Below are 19,039 nucleotides of genomic sequence, written 5' to 3' on the forward strand. Positions count from 1 at the left end.
ACATTATGGTTGGGTGGCATCATCGACAGAATGGATATGAGTTTGAGCAAGCTCTGGGAGATGGTGAAAGACAGGGAAGCCTGGAGTGCTGCAATCCATGGCGTTGCAAAGCATGGGACACCATTGAGCAACTGAACAACAGCTCTGTGTTAAGCTGGGGGTGGGTAGGGGGAGCAGTCAACTTGGTCTCACAGGTAGGTGGAGAGGGCCAGCAACTAAACCAACACTTTAATTAACTGCATTCACTGCCATAGAGTTCAGAAGCACCAGAGAGGTACCTACCCCAGCTAGGCTGTTGGAATCTGTAGGGGCAAGTTGTGGGGGTCGTGGAAGGGGTGGGTGGAAAATAAACCAGTAATTACTGACTCTCCCCCACCCACCTACACCCCTATACTCCATCCTGCATAGTTCTTAGGTAGGCACAGGTGGCCTCCTGCCTTTCAAGGCAGAGAACTGCACCCTGGGGATGCCAACCGAATTAAGACAATCGTTGTCCTGGAGGAATCCAGGCTGTGATGAGGACAGGAACAGTTACTGCCTGGAGTGATTTAAGTTGTGGGATGAATGAATGAATGATTTCTACCAGACCTTCACCTCCTTCCAAAGGATACCCAGGAATCTAGAATGGTATTTTTTGGAGGAGGTAAGCATTTGGAGAAGGAAATGGTAACCCACTCCAGTGTTCTTGCCTGGAGAATCCTAGGGACGGGGGAGCCTGGTGGGCTGCCGTCTCTGGGGTTGCACAGTCGGACACGACTGAAGCTACTTAGCAACTTAGCAGCAAGCATTTGAAAAATGAATGGAACTTTCAATTTTTTCTCTCTCTTCATGCATTGTTGCAAAAATTGATACGAAGGTATGGTTCTGACAAGTGGAGCAGGAAGACAGGCATGGGAAGAAAAGCCTGAGCAAAGAAGAGCGAGCCCTAGGTGTTACTTCTCCACTTCCACACGCCCCTCTCTCCCAGATGGTCAAGGCACCGACTTCAGATTATCAGAAGGAGGGCTGGCTGTGTGTTCAACAAACATGATCAACCATCGTGAGGGTCAGGATCTGAAATTCCCCATGAGCTGCCCCAAGGCGTGGCCCAGAATCTGGCAGGGGTATAGCTGGCTCTAAGCCTAGTGAGTTGTAGCTATAGTCAGGCACTTTTGGGGTAAGTGTAGAAGAGCCGTTGGTAATTAGAGCAGGTCCATGGAGCGGAGTCAGTTACATATACCCTATTTTGTGAATGGAGAACATTTTCCTGAGATTTTAAAGAGGTCTTCAACTCCTTCTCTACCTCCCCCTCCCCGCTGCTTCCCTGAAAAGCTAAGAAACCGTGTTGACTCTAGGGCTCCCGGACTCCTTCTTAGACTGCTGCTGCTGCTAAGTCACTTCAGTCGTGTCCGACTCTGTGCGACACCATAGATGGCAGCCCACCAGGCTCCTCCATCCCTGAGATTCTCCAGGCAAGAACACTGGAGTGGGTTGCCATTTCCTTCTCCAATGCGTGAAAGTGAAAAGTGAAAGGAAAGTCGCTCAGTCTTGTCCGACCCTCAGCGACCCCATGGACTGCAGCCCTCCAGTCTCCTCTGCCCATGCGATTTTCTAGGCAAGATTACTGGAGTGGGGTGCCATTGCCTTCTCCCCTTCTTAGACTACGAGGACCGAAAAGATGCGGGCGAAAGCGCTAAACCTCTCAAGGGACGAAAGGTATCAATACCACTTTTACCTTCGATGGCGTTTCAGGTGGAATACAACTCCCAGAGGTCTGTGCGGCAAAGCTCGAGCTTATTGGCCAATGGGAAGGACCGTCTCATAACGGGACACAAGCAATAGCCAATAGGCAGGGGGAATTGCTTAGCTTGTACAGCCCCGTCTCACCTACCGGGCTCTGGGAACCGATGCTTCCGGAGTCTGCTTGGGACTTCGGATCAGAGGCCTGTGTGCTCCGAAGGTCGCGGGGAAACTGATTTTCTGTGGGGCAGTGAGACCAAAGGTATTTTGTCTCTACTGCTTTCCGGCCTGGCCGCTGTAGGGGAGGCCAGGTGGGCGGGGACGGAAGTGGAGGGATCTGGGCTTTGGCAGACGCGGATTAGAGGAAGGGTTACAGGTGCGACGAGAAGATGACTAGAATGGTGGGGGGCCACGTGAGAGGGCTGGCGGATGAGGACGAGCAGAGGGTGGGTTTAAACCAGAGAATATATTACTTGTGCCTCACGAGTGACGCTTCTGGGAATATATCCTAAGGAAGCCATTCAAAATGAACATGCTTTATGCATAAATACCTTTATCCCAGCGGTATTTGTAAAAAGATAAAGTTGGCTAAACCAGGTATCTCACCAGTGAGGAAAAATTATGGCACTTTCTCAACAGTGAGGAAAAGTGGTATGAAGTGGCTTCTAAAAGTAATTTTAAAGCTTTTAAATAACATGGGTAAAATCCTAATATAATGTGAAGCGAAAAAATCGTGGTATGAAATGGTGCAGTATGAGTGAAAAAGTTTAACATCAACTGCATAGAAAAATGTCTGGAGGGTTGCAGTCATAATTTTCTTTCGTTGAATTTGAGTGTGTGTGTGTGTGAATTTACCTTTTGACCTTTTTAAAAAAATGTATTGGAGTATAGTCGGTTTAAAATGTTGTGTTAGTTTCTGCTATACAGCAAGTGCATCAGTTATACATACACATATAGCCACCCTTTTTAAGGTTTTTTTTCTCAATTAAGTGATTATAGAGTGTTGAGAATACTTCCCTGTGCTCTACAGTTGTTCAGTTTCTACATTTTGAGGACTCTGGCCTCATGGACTGTACCCTCCCAGGCATCAATACTGGAATGGGTTGACATTTCCTTCTCCAGGAAATCTTCCGCATCCAGGGAGTGAACTCTAGTCTTTTGCATGCCAGGCAGATTCTTTACCATCTGAGCCACGAGGGAAGAAGGCTCATCCTATACAGTAGGTCCTTATTAGTTTTTTATTTTATATATAGTAGTGTGTATGTCAATCCCAATCTCCCCATTTACCCCTTCTTTCCTCCCTGGTAACCATAAGTTTGTTTTCTACATCTGTGACTCTATTTCTGTTTTGTAAATAAGTTCATTTGTACCATTTTTAAAGATTTTACATATAAGCAATGTCATATTCCTAAAGGAGATCAGTCCTGGATGTTCATTGGAAGGACTGATGTTGAGGCTGAAACTCCAATACTTTGGCCACCTGATGTGAAGAGCTGACTCATTGGAAAAGACCCTGATGCTGGGAAAGATTGAGGGCAGGAGGAGAAGGGGATGACAGAGGATGAGATGATTGGATGGCATCATCGACTCAATGGACATGGGTTTGGGTGGACTCTGGGAGTTGGTGATGGACAGGGAGGCCTGGTGTGCGGTGGTTCATAGGGTTGCAAAGAGTCAGACATGACTGAGCAGCTGAACTAAACTGATAAGGGAATTTGTCTTTCTCTGACTTATTTCACTCAATATGAGAATTTCTAGGTCCTTTTGACCTTTCTTATATATTAATTGAAAACAATAAGTGTAAAGAACTTGGAATTATTTTATAATGAAAACACAGTAAATTTGGAAAAACAGTTGGGGAGTATGTAACTTTAAATTTACTGGAAGTGCTCCAATTCACCTGAGCCCCTTGACTGTCACTATGAGTTGTCTTAGTTTTTTTTTTTTTTTTGGCTGTGCTGCATCTTAGTTGCAGCTCATGGGATCTAGTTCTTTGACCAGGGACTTAACTTGGGTCCCCTGCATTGGGAGTGCAAAATCTTAGCCCCTGGACCACCAAGGAAGTTCCATGAGTTGTCTTTAAAGAAGATTAGAAACAGAAGAATTAAATGGCTATAGACTGAACACCAGATCCTGGTTCTGGCCATCTCTCTCCTGAATGAATACATTCAGCTTTTCGCTTCATAGAGGAACCAGGGTTCCTGATTTGAGAAACCTTATCATCTGAGGGTGGAGAGACTAACAGGTATACATACCGTTAGCTTCAGGCAAATATTTAAAAGATACGAAATAATTGAGGTTCACCTGAAGGTCTTTCGCCTTTGTCATCTTGGTTCTCTGATCTTTTTACTACTAGCTCTGTAACAGTGACTCCCAAATCCTTACCTCTGACTGCCTAAGGTACAATGCTACTCTATAAACATCTTAAATAAAGCACATGCATGCGTGCTTAGTTGCTTCAGTTGTGTCCAACTCTTTGCGACCCTGTGGACTGTATCCTGCCAGGTTCCTCTGTCCATGGGATTTTCCTGGCAAGAATACTGGAGTAGATTGCCATGTCCTCCTCCAGGGGATTCCCCCCAACCCCAGGATTGAACCCACAACTCCTGTGTCTCTGGCATTAGAGGCAGATTTTTTACTGGTAGGCCACCGGGGAAGCCCACATTAAACTTGTTGCACACTACATTGTTTTTACCTCTGAAGCATGCTCTGCCTTCTGTAGCTCTGACTAATGGTTCATCAGTTTCCCAAGCTGAAAATTTGTATGTTGTCCTTAATTCTCCTTTCTTCCTTAGCACTCATTGCACTTGATAATCTGTTTTAGTTGTCTTAAAAGTATCTCGTAGCTACAAGCTTGGCTCACTTTCTCATCCTGACATTCAAATTATCTATGTCCCCCATTTTAAAAATTAATTAATTGATTAATTTTTTAATTGATTGATTTTTAACTGGAGGTGAATTGCTTTGCGGTGTTGCAGTTGTTTCTGCCCATGGACCCTTATTAAACTTGTCAGCTTCTTAGTTTCTCAGGTCTGTTCTGCACAATGTTGCATGAATGTGTAGTGGTTTCTCTAAATTCCAAATTCTTCAGCAGGCCCTTTATGATCAGAGATATAAGGTTGGAAAGGTGTAGCAGTATCAGAAAATATAAGGCCTTCAATGCTTTGCTAAAACATTTTGGAAGAACTTTTATATGTATAGACTGGAGACGCATCAAAGATATTTGAGCAGAAATGCCCAGTTACCAGGAGCTGTGACTTTTCTCAGGCTTCCTTAGTGGCTCAGAGGTAAAGAATACACTTGCAATGCAGGAGACACAAGAGATATGGGTTTGGTCCTTGGGTTGGGAAGATCCCCTGGAGGAGGAAATGGCCACCCATACCAGTACTCTTGCCTGGAAAATCCCATGGATAGAGGAGCCTGGTGGGCTATAGTCCTTAGGACATCTACAGTCCAAGCCGGACATCTCAAGATAATTCTGCCAATACTCAAAGAGTCCAAGCTCTGTGGAAAAGAAGAGACTGGAATGAAGAGAATTTCTCCTTATCCTCCTCTATTTAAAAGCAGGAGGTGGTCAGAACCTGGACTAATTATTGTTATGTGTTTAAGGAATATAGGCCAAATTTCCTTCATTTTTATTTTTAATTTAATTTTATTGAAGTATGATTTATTTACAATATCATGTTAGTTTCAGGTATACAGCACAGTGACTCAGTTATATATATATGTGAGTATATATAATTAGCGCTGCAGTGAATATTGTGTTGCTTGTATCTTTTTGAATTATAGTTTTCTCTGGCTATATGCCCAGGTGTGTGTGGGGGATTGCAGCATCATATGGTAACTCTAATTTTTTACCAAATTTCTTCTTGTTACTAAAGATAAAAATATTAAAATTAATTCTTCTAAAAAATTTCAGAGACTTTATTATCAAGTTTGTTTTTCCCTTATTCACAAACTCTTACCGTGGGCTAACCCTGGCCATACACACTCTCAATGACATTAGACTAACTTGGGTGGCCTAAAACATACCATATAAATTGCTTTTGATATATAATTGGCCTATTAGGAATTTTCTCTGCCCAGGAAAATGTATCATGCATTATTTATCAATAAAAGTCTTTTAAAAGTGCATAAGTAGCTATTAGGGAAGTATATATATTATCTTACACAAGACCAATGGGTTTGAGATGGCAGCCTTCTTCATTAGTAATGACAGAGGACATATTTCTCCATTTAGCAAGCTACTGCAGAACCACTTAATCTGACATCATGTGTAGAAGTAAAACAGACCTTTCTGTCTTGGTAAAAGATTCTAAGAGTAGGGACAAAGCTAGCAAAAAGGTATGAGAAAAAAATGCAGACAAATGAAAATCAAATCTACCAGTTTGGTGGAGAATATATTTCTTTGGATTTAGAGCCTGAAGACAGCTTCTCAAGTTCTGTCTTTGATGCTAAGTAAACCAGGCAGGGTTGAAAAATATCCATTAGATTCAGTGACATGAGTAGCACTGGTGGGATGGTGGGAGTTGTTTCAGAAGAGGTGAGAATGGAATCAGTTAAGAGTGGGTTAAGAAGAGAATGAGTGGTGAAGATGGACACTGCATGTTTAGAGAATTCTTTGATTAATATTCTAAGATTAAACATCACTTAGAATGTGTTTATTGATCATCATAATTGTTTTGTAATATCAAATTGCCTGTTGATATTCTTCAACCACTTAAAATTTTCTCTTTTTAACTGGCTTACAAGAACTTTTCATAAATTATTTTTCACATTTGAATGTTTAGTTTCATTTTTCAATTAGAAAAGGACTATTTGACTAAGTGCTTATTAAAAAACAATTTTTCAAAAAATACACAAATAAAGACTGTTTTACCTTCTCTCTTTTCCCATCTCCTTCTCAGCATGTACTGTGAACAGTTTGGTATGTGTTATTTCTGATCTTTTTCTGCATCTTTATGTAAATATATACAAACACATGTTTATAGACATAGAGAAGTGGATTTCTTTTCATAAATAGAAGCTTACCAGATGTGTTATATTGTGAATTTCAGTGCTTTGGGGGAGGATTTTCCTGTGTCATTATTCATGGAGCTTCCATATTTTTTAATGTATTTCCATATTGATGTACATTTAGATTTTTCTCTTATAAAAGACGCTCTTGTAAATCCTTATACATATACATGCTGGAGTATTTTTATGGTACCGTGAAAAGTCTTTCTTTTAAATCTCTTATATTTTTTACATATTTTTTTGCATTTGGATCTTTAATTTGTCTGGAAGGTGTTTTGTTATAAGATATGAAAGGCAAGTTTCTTAACCTTTTAGAGCTTCAGCTCTGTTGTCTCTCACACAAGAATAATAGTGCTAACCTCACTGGACTATTACATGGATTGTATTGAATTCCAGATGCTTTTGAACTGTGGTGTTGGAGAAGACTCTTGGGAGTCCCTTGGACTGCAAGGAGATCCAACCAGTCCATTCTAAAGGAGATCAGTCCTGGGTGTTCATTGGAAGGACTGATGCTAAAGCTAAAACTCCAATACTTTGGCCACCTCACGCGAAGAGTTGACTCATTGGAAAAGACTCTGATGCTGGGAGGGATTGGGGGCAGGAGGAGAAGGGGATGACAGAGGATGAGATGGTTGGATGACATCACCAACTCGATAAACATGAGTTTGAGTGAACTCCAGGAGTTGGTGATGGACAGGGAGGCCTGGTGTGCTGCGATTCATGGGGTCACAAAGAGTCAGACATGACTGAGGGACTGAACTAAACTGAACTAGCACCACATATGGCACATTCTGGATATGTTTATTCTCTTCCTTTCCTTCTAATTTGGCCAGCAAATTCCTATAGTAGCTGGTTTAGTGTTTATAGGATATAGTGTTTATAGGATAGTGTTTATAGGATATTGTCTTGCATATTCAGTAAGAGTCGAGTCATCCTGATTTCCTCTGTTTTGCCGTGTCTCACATTTCACAGAAAGGCTAAACCAGTTGTCTGGATTTGTCTGGTTATATTTTCATGGTGTAACTTTCCTTCTTAATTATTTCAGAGAACCTTTATCAAAAAGGATGGAGTTGGGACAAGGAAAACTTCTCAGGACTGGACTGAATGCATTATATCAAGCAATACACCCAATTCACGGCCTTGCTTGGACTGATGGGACTCAGGTAGTCCTGACCAATTTACAGCTTCACAGTGGAGAGGCCAAATTTGGGGACTCAACAGTCCTTGGGCAGTTTGAACATGTGTATGGGGTGTCCTGGGCCCCGCCTGGTGCAGCTGACGCACCCACTCTGCTCGCTCTCCAGCACAAGAAGTGTGTCATCGTGTGGCAGCTGTGTCCTAGCCTTGCAGAAGAGCCAGGCAAGTGGCTGATGTCTCAGCCCTGTGAGATCAGACAGTCATGCCCTGTCCTTCCCCAGGGCTGTGTGTGGCACCCAGAAAGTGCCATCCTGACTGTGTTGACTGCTTGGGACGTCTCCGTGTTCTACAACATCCACTGTGACAGTTCCCAAGTCAAATTGGACGTCAGCACCCAAGGCCTCATTCACTGTGCATGTTGGACCCAGGATGGCCAGAGGCTGGTGGTGGCAGCAGGCAGTAGCCTGCATTCTTACATTTGGGACAGTGCTCAGAAGACTCTTCTCAGGTGCTCCCTCTGTCCCATCTTTGATGTGGACAGCTACGTGCGCTCAATCGGAGCCACTGTGGACTCACAGGTCGCTATAGCCACTGAGCTTCCGCTGGATAAGATTTGTGGGTTAAATGCTTCTGGAACTTTTGACGTTCCCCCTAGTGGTGAAGACACTTGTCTGCGTGCTGTACCAGTTACTGATCCAGTTTTCTCTGAAACAAATTCTGAAACACCAGTGTCGTCATCCTTTTCTGAGCCTCTGGATCTAACTCATATCCACTTCAACAGATTTAAATCTGAGGGTAGTTCTCTTACTTGTCTAAGAAAAAAAGACTACTTGACAGGAACTGGCCTGGATTCTTCACATTTGGTCCTTTTGACCTTTGAGAAGGAGGTTACCTGCAACAGAAAGGTCATCATTCCAGGCATTCTGGTTCCTGATCTAATAGCATTTAATCTTAAAGCACAAGCAGTTGCAGTGGCTTCCAATACATCTAATGTAATTTTTATCTATTCTGTCATTCCGTTATTAATGCCAAACATCCAGCAGATTCAGTTAGAGAGTAATGAAAGACCAAAAGGCATATGTTTCTTGACAGATAAATTACTATTAATTTTGGTGGGAAGACAAAAGTCCACTGACTCAGCATTTCTTCCTTCTTCAAAATCTGATCAGTATGTGATTCGTTTGATTGTTAGAGAGGTAATGCTGAAAGAAGACTCTCCAGTGACACTGAGTGAAAACCAGAGTGGTAACTCTGCTTTCGGTACTCTGATAAATAAAACAAATATAAAAAAGCTAATTGAAGATCTTTCGCCAGATTTTTGTCACCAAAGCAGAGGGCTCTTGTTCACAGCTAATAGCAGCAGTCAAAGTGGAAGGCCTGGAAGAACCCTTATTAAAGAAATAGAAAGTCCTGCATCCAGCATCTGTGATGGCTCCACAGTCCTAGAAACTCTAGATGCCAGGCCTGCTAATTGGTCAGTAACACTGCCCAGACCCAGCGGCACACCAGCCCACACAAGTACCGAAGAACCTCCTAACTTAGAACGGGAAAAGGAAACGTACCAGCTGTCTAAGGAACTGGAAGTTGTATCTAGGAACCTGAGTGAAGTGCAGCGACATCTTTCTGAACTCAGCAACTTTCTGCACAATGGAAAGAAATCCTCTCCAGTGTACCCACTCTCTCAGGATCTGCCTTATGTTCACATCACTTGCCAGGTAACTTCTCCTCTAGGGGAACTACCACTGGCTCCTGTAGCCAGTATGTGCTGCAAGAGAAGTTTATTGTTGAGGCAGTGGGGTTCTAATTGAACTTCACTGAGCTGGGCATGTTATGTTCAGGCAAGTTGTTATACCTTTTCAGCTTGGTTGGATAGGCCCACATAGCAATATACACCATGACTTTATCATGTGCATAATATGAAAACATGAATTCTTGCACTCATTCTGGCAATCTATGTTTAGAAAACAAATTCTTAAATCATGCTGTTTCATTGAGAAGACCTTTTCTTATATGCAGTTGCAAGCTCTCTTCCATTTATAAGAAAGGTTATAGTCATTACAATTTTTTAATGTATCTATGTATGCCTGTATATGCAAACATAAAATATTTAAATGTGGGCTCATATAATATCTTATTTTATCATGAATACTTTCCCATTGAACTTGGCCCTGCTTCTCCTCCCTGTAATCCACTTTTAGCTAGCAGCTTAATGTGGATCCTTGCATATTTTTCCTTCGTACTCAGATAATCTTACACAGATCTTTGCTTAATTCATAGGTATATAGGTGTTGGGGTGGTGATTTTCTCATTGTTTTACAAACATGGGGTCATATGGTGTATTCTTTACTTCATGCTGAGAGTATTCTGTTTATTCAGTTCTTCCCTTGTTGATGGACATTCACTTTGTTTTCAGTTCTTAGCCACTCCAAATAGTGCTGCAGTAGTATTCTCATATGTATCTATTTATATTCATACTTTTATTTCTATTGGCTTGGTTCCCAGAAGTGGAAGTGTAGATTTGAAGAGTATATATATATAAAATGTATATGCTTCTACTTTTAATAGAGTTGCCAGATTGCCTTTCAAAGACTTTTTACTAAACAATGAATCATCACATGTCCATCAGCAACATATGGGACTATCCTTTTCCTTACATCCTCACCAATCTGATGAATGTGCAGTAGTATTTCACTTTTATTAATTGTTTTTCCCTTACTGTTGGCTATGATGAATGCTTAATCGTGGATGACTCTTTGTGACCCCGTGGACTGTAGCCTGCCAAGGCTCCTCTGTCCATGGGATTCTGCAGGTGAGAATACTGGAGTGGGTTGCCATTTCCTACCCTAGAGGATTTTCTCAACCCAGGGATCAAACCCTGTCTCTTGTGTTCCCTGCATTGGCAGGCAGGTTCTTTACCACTATGCCACCTGGGAAGCCCCTGGTAATTCACTGCTGTTAATAAATTTGAGTATATCCTCATGTTTTTTGGTCAGTTGAGTATGAATTGCCTTTTGCTCATTTTTCGCTATTGAGTTACCAGTTTACAAGAGGTTTTCTAAAGAAATTGATACATGTGTAGTAACCTAGGTTTTCTTGTATTATTTTATTACATTAGTTTTTACATTTATGTTTTTAATCATTGATTAAAATTTTCTGCAAGATAAGTAGTTGTGCTACCAACATTATTAAAAATCCATCTTTATCCCACTGAACTTGATCTACCAAATTTCTTATATATAAACTTACATATCCTGATATCTAATTCTGGTTACTTCTTACTGCAGCTACTGTAATACTGGTCTTTGCCTAAAACTTTGACAATACCACACTGATATGATTACTGTGGACTTATATATCTTTGTTTAAAGATATATAGATATATCTGTTGTCAGTTGATAGTTAGCATTTTTTAAGCAATAAAGCATTTTAAAATGAAGGTATGTACATTATTAGACATATGCAGTTGCGTACTTAACTACAGAGTATGCACTGTGCGTCCTCCATGGCTAAGTTGTGTGTGACTCTGTGTCTCCATGGACTGGAGCACCCCAGGCTCCCGTGTCCATGGGATTCTCCAGGCAAGAATACTGGAGTGGGTTGCCATTTCTTCCTCCAGAGGATCTTCCCGACCCAGGGATCAAACCCAAGTCTCCTGCATTGGCAGGAAGATTCTTTACCACTGTGCCACCTGAGAAGCCCAGAATATGCACTGCTGCTGCTACAGCTAAGTCACTTCAGTCGTGTCTGACTCTGTGTGACCCCATAGATGGCAGCCCACCAGGCTCCCCCATCCCTGGGATTCTCTAGGCAAGAACACTGGAGTGAGTTGCTATTTCCTTCTCCAATGCATGAAAGTGAAAAGTGAAAGTGAAGTTGCTCAGTCGTGTCCTACCCTTAGCGACCCCATGGACTGCAGCCTACCAGGCTCCTCCGCCCATGGGATTTTCCAGGCAAGAGTACTGGAGTGGGGTGCCATTGCCTCTCCGGAATATGCACTAGGAAACCAAAACACTTCATCTGGCTCACTTTATTGTGACACTCACTTTATTTCAATGGCCTGGAACCAAAATCCACAATATCTCTGAGGAACGCTTGTTTCTAAAACAGCTGAGCAGTTTTTCCTCACCATCTGATTGTGTCTTTCTCAGTCTGCCACCCATCATCCTATAATGCCATTAGTCTCATCCTAGAAAAACCAATTCCTAGAGATAAAGACATAACCACATAACCTTGGGGAGGAACAGAGCAAAAGGAAATTTGGGGTTGTGTCTTGTCTGATTCTTTAGTTGTACAAAATAATGCAGCAAAAAGCTCCTTATTTAACACTGAAGTTGATAGTGGTAATAGATAAGAATTTTTTTAACTGTACATTCTATTCTTAGGAAATGTTAACCCCATTGCTTCTGCAATCAGTGTAACAATTTTTATCTTTATTTTTGAAGAAATGCCATTTTGTACATCCTGTTGTTGAAAAAAGAATGATGCTTCTCTGCAATGGCAAGCTAAGACTCAGCACAGTCCAACAGACTTTCGGCCTCTCTCTTGTTGAAATGCTGCATGGTAGGTAAAATTCAGAAGGCGACTCTACCTGACATCCCCTCCCTCAATTTTGTGACTGTCACTGGCGATGAAAATGAAGTGTACCAACCATTCAGTGATTCAGTAGACAGTTAAAAAGTATTAATTGTTATTGTATATCTAGGCCTGGTATAGGTGCCAAAACACACGGAAAATATGGGTTCTGCCCTTAAGGAACTTACAACCTAGTTGAAAAACCTGAGTGCACACATGAAAAAACTAAATAGAGTTACAAAGCAATATGTAACAACTGCAGGAAATGACAGAAAACCTCATATATACCAGTTGCATTAAAATGTAAAAAGCATTGCAGAATATTTCTTTCGTGTGTGTGTCGGGGGGGCTCTGTGCACACACTTTCTTTCATTTGTTTATTTATTAATTTAGGGGCCACACCACATGCCATATGAGATCTGAGATCTTAGTTCCCCAGCTAGGGATTGAACCCTTGTCTGCTGCAGGGGAAGTCTTAGCCACTGGATGGCTAGGGAAGTTCCTATATTCTTTTTTTCAAAATATTCTTTCCCATTGTGGTTTATCACAGAACACTGAATATAGTTCTCTGTGCTATACAGTAGGACCTTATTGTTTTCTTTCTTTTTGGGGGCTGCGCCTTGAAGCTTGCGGGCTTTCAGTTCCCCAACCAGGGATTGAACCCAGGCCACAGCAGCGACAGCCTGGAATCCTAACCACTGGGCCACCAGGAAACTCCCATAAAATATTTCTTAAAGGCATTGTCATTTTTTTTTTAAATTTTTTTATTGAAGGATAATTCCTTTACAGAACTTTGTTGCTTTCTGTCAAACCTTAACATGAATCAGCCATAGGTATACATATATCCCCTCCCTTGTGAACCTCCCCCCCATCTCCCTCCCCATCCCACCCCTCTAGATTGATACAGAGCCCCCGTTTGAATTTCCTGAGCCATACAGCAAATTCCTGTTGGCTATCTATTTTACATATGGTAATGTAAGTTTCCATGTTACTCTTTCCATACATCTCACCCTCTCCTCCCCTCTCCCCATGTCCATAAGTCTCTTCTCTATGTCTGTTTAGGAGCTGTCATTTTAATATGCAGCAAACGTGCACATGAAGGACTCTCCTCGATGCCTTAGGACTGACTCATGCCTGTGTTCCATCTGCTGGGCAACATGGTGGTTTTCTTATGCTTCAGTCTTCAGGACAGCCACACACTAAACATAAAGGTTTTTTTTTTCCTGCTAAACATTTGTAGCATCAGCATTTTCCTGTTTTGATACATGCATTTATGATACGACTTGATAACTGTAATTTTCACTGGGTTAATATTCTATCTTGGATATACCATATTTTTTTTTCCTTCCAGTTTTATTGAGATACAATTGACATAAAGTGCTATAAAGTGTACAACGTAACTATTTGACTTAATACATCATGTAAGTTAGTGAACAGCCATCATCTCATATAGACAGAAAAACTTTTTCCTTGTGATGAGCAGTATTTACTCTCAATACCATATTTCAGTTTGCTTTGTTTTCTTTGACATTTAAGTGGTTTCCAATTTTTCATTATTATCAATAGTGCTAATAAAAACCTTTCTGTATTTTATACACTTTTGGAAAGTGTAGATTTTCAAAAGTGAAATTACAGGGTCATAGTAGACTCAAAAGAACCAGAAAAAGTCCAGGCATGTGTTATGCCGGTGGTCCTAGGTTACCTCAGAACAAACTATTTAGGATTATCTGGGCATTTCTAGCCTGGCATTAGTCAGCTCAACCTCCTTGGGTGTCTAGAGGCTGGTATGGATCTCAAAAATATAGAAGTTTCCTCCATAGAGTTGCTGTTGCCAGCTTCGCATAGTTTCTGGAGAAACTACTAGATGGCATTAGAAAAGGTAGGGACACCGTACAGACCCCCTAACACCAGCATGCACACATGCACACACAAGCTCAAATACATGACAGTGACCCTTTAATGCCTAGCCCAGGCGTTAATACCTGTCCCTTAGCTCTCCCTGTCACCCGTCATCAATATCCCATTCCTGCTGTGTAACCTGACCCTCAGTTTCACCCGGCCCCTCCATCTCTGTAAAGTCTTGTGATGGTCAGGTTCAGGATTATCAACTACTGTATTCTTTCTCTCAAAAATGTTGTATTTGTGATATTTTTCTTTACTGAGTAAGACAGGATATCCTGAGTTGCCTGTGTGTTTATTTTAGAATTGCCTGTCTGTTTATTTTACTTCGCAGACTCCCACTGGATCCTTCTTTGTGCGGACAGTGAAGGCTTCGTCCCCTTAACTTTCACAGCCACACAGGAGATAATCATAAGAGATGGCAGGTCAGATGACTTCCAAAACTCTGCCTCAGAGCCTTGATAGCAGTCCTTCCCTTGGAGTCTTCAGTGATGGATTCCCCAAAGTGGAGATACCACCGGCTCTTCTGACTAAACTGGCAGTGTAGTCTGATACTTATCAGCAGAGTATGTGCTGCACAGACAAGGCCATTACTAACAAGAGCTGTTTTCCAAGGTGGATGCTCCCCAGCTGGGATCTGCAGCGCCGCTGGGAGGTGAAGCGCTTGCCATGGCTGGCTCCGCCACTCTTCCCCCCAGGCTGCTGTTCCCTGCTCTGCAGCAGAGCCCAGTCTTTGTTAGATGGCTCAGAAAGCAGTTATTTATGTATTCATGACTGTGTGGTTTTGTCTAAGGGCAGAATTCCCGGCACAAAACAATATTATGGTGCCATATGGATTGTGTTTTATGCTTTCTCTGAGGCTTTCTGTCCCTTGCCCAAAGTGGCATTAAAGCTCTTAGAAGCACTTAAAAGGTACCTCAGGATTGTAATAGATCTTCTTGGCTTCAAGTTGAGTGTGAGGAGTGCTGGAGAACATCTGCTCCAGTGTCTCTTTTACAGGAGACACTGTAAAAGCAGGAATGCACAGAGCTCAAAGGAAAACAAAAAATCGATTCATTTCTGCTCCCAGGACTACCTCGAACAGGAAGTAGTTCTGATGTTGGATTTAAACCTAACCCTGTCACTTCCCTAGAAAATTCTGGCTGACAGAAGTCCAGGAGCTCCTGAAATCTGGCTCTGGGCAAATTTCAAATGATACTTAAAGTGCTTTGACTCCCTCTGGGCCCCACTGAAGTGGGTCCTGATGTTACTAGCACAGTGCCAAGCACAGGTGAGGCCTGTGGCAGGATTTTGTGCTGTTGTCACTCAGGATTTCTCCCTGAGAGGTTACTCATCTCCTATTTTGGGGAATCCTAAAAAATGCCCTATTTTTCTCCCAGTAATCAACTCCCTTAATTTAAATTGCCACCTTAATTTGTCTATTTTTATGTTCTCCCTGTTCAAGTCTTGCAGGCCAGCATAGAATCTGTAAGAGAATGTATTTCAGAAAGTTGAAGGCTACACTGACTCTGAGATAGTTTCTTATAATTATGGGCTAAAGCGCCAGCTTAGCCTAGTGGAAAGAGCCCTGATCCCAGCTTCAGAAAGACTCACCACTTTTCACAGAGTCATAAACTTCTGGCACTGCAGCGTAACGAATGGATTGATGTGTGACTAGTCAGAACACATCTGCAGGTACGTTCTTTCAGCCGTAGGAGCTCAGATGCATAGGAGCACAAATGCCTCTTCCTCTTTTCTTTTAAAGTCATCTGGAAAGATCTTATACCCTTGAGGACTCCTGTCTGCTAGTTTATGAAGATGGAGCAGGGATAGGGAAGAGGCGAGAGCCACTTTGCGGTTGAAATGCATTAGAGGAGGAGAGCAGTGGCTGAGGACAGCCTGAGGCCTGGCTCCATTTTCGAAGGAAGTGTCTGGTGGAGTGAAACCTCACAACTATGAAGCCTCAAGATGGGGTCTGGGGGACCTGATAGCAAAATCTGTGTAGGTGCCCCAGAGTGTACGTTACAGTCATTTCACTGGTCAGAATCCTGTGGATGAGTCTTCAATAAAATCACTAATGGTTGTTGCAGCTGTTATAAATGTTTTCAAGTTTATTTATTTTTGTGTGCATTGGGTGGCATGCAGAATTTCCCAGACCAAGGATTGAACTTAGGTCCTCTGCATTGGAAGCGAAGAGTGCCAACCACTAGACCACCAGGAGAATCCTGTTGTGAATGGTTTTTTTTGTGTGGGTGTATGTGTGTGAATATTTTAATATTTACTTTGTGATTGTTTCTGGTTTAAAGGAATGTTCTTGATTTTTACATATGTTGTCTTCGTATTTCTTCTGGTGGACAGTCCAGGATATAAATTATTTCTTTCCAACAAATCTGATCCCATGACAGCTCTCATACAAAACATGTTTCCCTGGTCTCTACTGTATATAATCATTGAAATAAATAAAAGATAATCCAATATTTGTTGGTTTGGGGAGAGAAGGAAACAGGGAGAGAAGAGCTAAATACTTTGAATTATTGTTTAATGTTATATTGAGAATATTTTACATAGAAACATTACTTACAAACCTCATTTTGTGCCCAAATTTTAAAAATTTTTGTATGGTATTATTTAATAAGTACAATAGATGTAAAGAATAAGAAGGAATAATAATAAAGTGAATCACCTATCCCTAATTTAAGAACCAGAACATTACTAGGAACCATTCAAGCTCCCTATGTATCCCTCCTGGATCCTTCTCCAGAGAAGTAACTCCACCCCAGGTGCTTATCTCTTGATTGTTGTAAATTATCATTTCTTCTTTTCTATTTTTTATTTTGTTTTTAGCTGCACCATGGGGCTTGGGGAATCTTAATTCCCAGACCAGGGATTGAACCCAGGCCACTGTAATGAAAGCAAGTCCAAAGCACTGAACCACCAGGAACCTCCCTCTTTTTATTTATTTATTTTTGGTTGTACTGGGTCTTCACTGCTACATGCAGGGTTTTTCTATTTGTGCTGAGCAGGGGCTACTCTCTAGTTCTGGGGTGAAAGCTTCTCATTGCGGTGGCTTCTCGTTGTGAGGCAGAAGTTCTAGGCACACAGGCTCAGTAGCTGCAGTACACAGGCTTAATTGCCTCGGGACATGTGGGATCCTCCTGGATCAGGGATTGAACCCATGTCCCTGCATTGGCAGGCAGACTCCCAACCACTGGATGACCAAGGAAGCCCCAACTTCTACCACTTGATAATGGTAGAACCCACACATTGTAACACTTTTCCCTCACTTAATACATACTTGGTATATATGGGGAATGGGTTGGTGGAGTAAATGGGGGAGAAAAGAGACTAAGGAGAGACCAAGTTAGGGGTTTTGGTGACTGGATAGATGCTGACATAAATTTACCGAAAATGCAGGAGGCAGAACAAGTGTGGGGAGAAGGACGTGTGATGTTTTAACTGCCTGGAGGACACTGACGTGGGCATCTGATCTCCAATTCTGGGTACAAAACCATTTCTTCCATTTCTAACTGCTCTTAGGCAAGTTGCTTAATTCACTAGTCTATTTTCTCACCTGAAAATGAGATAATACCTGCTTCATAGGGGTGTCATGAAGAAGAAATGGAATTATACCTTTCGGTCAGCCCATGATTGCCTCCCATCTCCGAGATCCAACACTTGACCCCCAGTGGTGGCCCCAACTGCTGTTCTTGTACAGTGCAGCTCTCCTCGGTTTCCTAGGAGACTGCACTCCCGGGAAACAGGTAACATCAAATGTAGCACAAGCTTCTGATCCCACCTGCATTGCCCAGGTTTCCAAAGCACCGCATGACCACATGGGAGAAACTGCCTTCTTGTACCTTACTGTCTCCACATGGCCAGTGACTGTCCAGTGTTAAGAAACTGTTCTGGGGACTTTCTTGGTGGTCCAGTGGTTAAGAATCTACCTTTCAATGCAGGGTACTCACGATTGATCCATGGTCAGGGAACTAGGATCCCAACTAAGAACTTAATTGCCGAGGGGTAACTAAGCCTGCCAACCCAACAAAGACAGTGCAGCCAAAAGAAAAGCAAGCAAACAAAAACCTGTTCTGTAGGTGTGTGTGAGTGTGCAATGTGTGGCGTATGTGTGTGCTGTGTGTGCCTGTGCAGAGCAGGGGGTGAACAGAGTTTCCTATCAGCCCCCTCCTGAATCAGGAAGAGAGGCTGAGCCCAGCTCTTTCTCTGGAGCCCTGTGACCTCAAGTACCAGATGCCCTTGTCAGTATCACAGGGCCAGAAAGCTCAGGCATCAGACAGACCGGGTCACACTCTGCACTCTCTTTGAGGTCAGGTTCCTTCTTGGAACCTGGGAACTTCGGACTTGGGAAGGGTAGAACATCTGTTGTTGTTCGGCCGCTCAGTCATGTCCGACTGCAACTCCATGGACTGTAGCATGCCAGGCTCCTCTGTCCTCCACTGTCTCCTGGCGTTGGCTCGAATTCATGTCCATTGAGTCAGTGAAGAACTCCACTCCAGTATTCTTGCCTGGAGAACCCCATGGACAGTATGAAAAGACAGCATTTGTAGAGGAAGCCAAATGCTTTAAGCTCTGAGGAGCACTATCTGAGTGTGTCTGAGCTCTGACTGTCTTAGACCTTCAATCTCATCTCATACTTAAGAGGCAGCCAGAGGGCTAAAGAGGAAGTGGAAGGGGGCCTAGTCCTGAGCAGTGGGCTTGG

General features: G+C 42.4%; 1 protein-coding gene across 1 annotated transcript; it reads left to right on the top strand.

Moving 5' to 3' along the window:
* Positions 1-1,893: 1,893 nt before the first annotated feature.
* LOC120851618 (WD repeat and coiled coil containing) lies at positions 1,894-16,411 on the top strand. The gene is made up of 4 exons (XM_040224533.1): positions 1,894-1,981; positions 7,781-9,587; positions 12,315-12,432; positions 14,678-16,411. The coding sequence occupies exons 2-4, from the start codon at positions 7,800-7,802 to the stop codon at positions 14,803-14,805; spliced, it is 2,034 nt and encodes a 677-aa protein (XP_040080467.1). The 5' UTR covers positions 1,894-1,981; positions 7,781-7,799; the 3' UTR covers positions 14,806-16,411.
* Positions 16,412-19,039: the final 2,628 nt, after the last annotated feature.

Source organism: Oryx dammah, unplaced genomic scaffold (assembly GCF_014754425.2).
Source record: "Oryx dammah isolate SB20612 unplaced genomic scaffold, SCBI_Odam_1.1 HiC_scaffold_25, whole genome shotgun sequence".
Lineage (NCBI taxonomy): Eukaryota > Metazoa > Chordata > Mammalia > Artiodactyla > Bovidae > Oryx > Oryx dammah.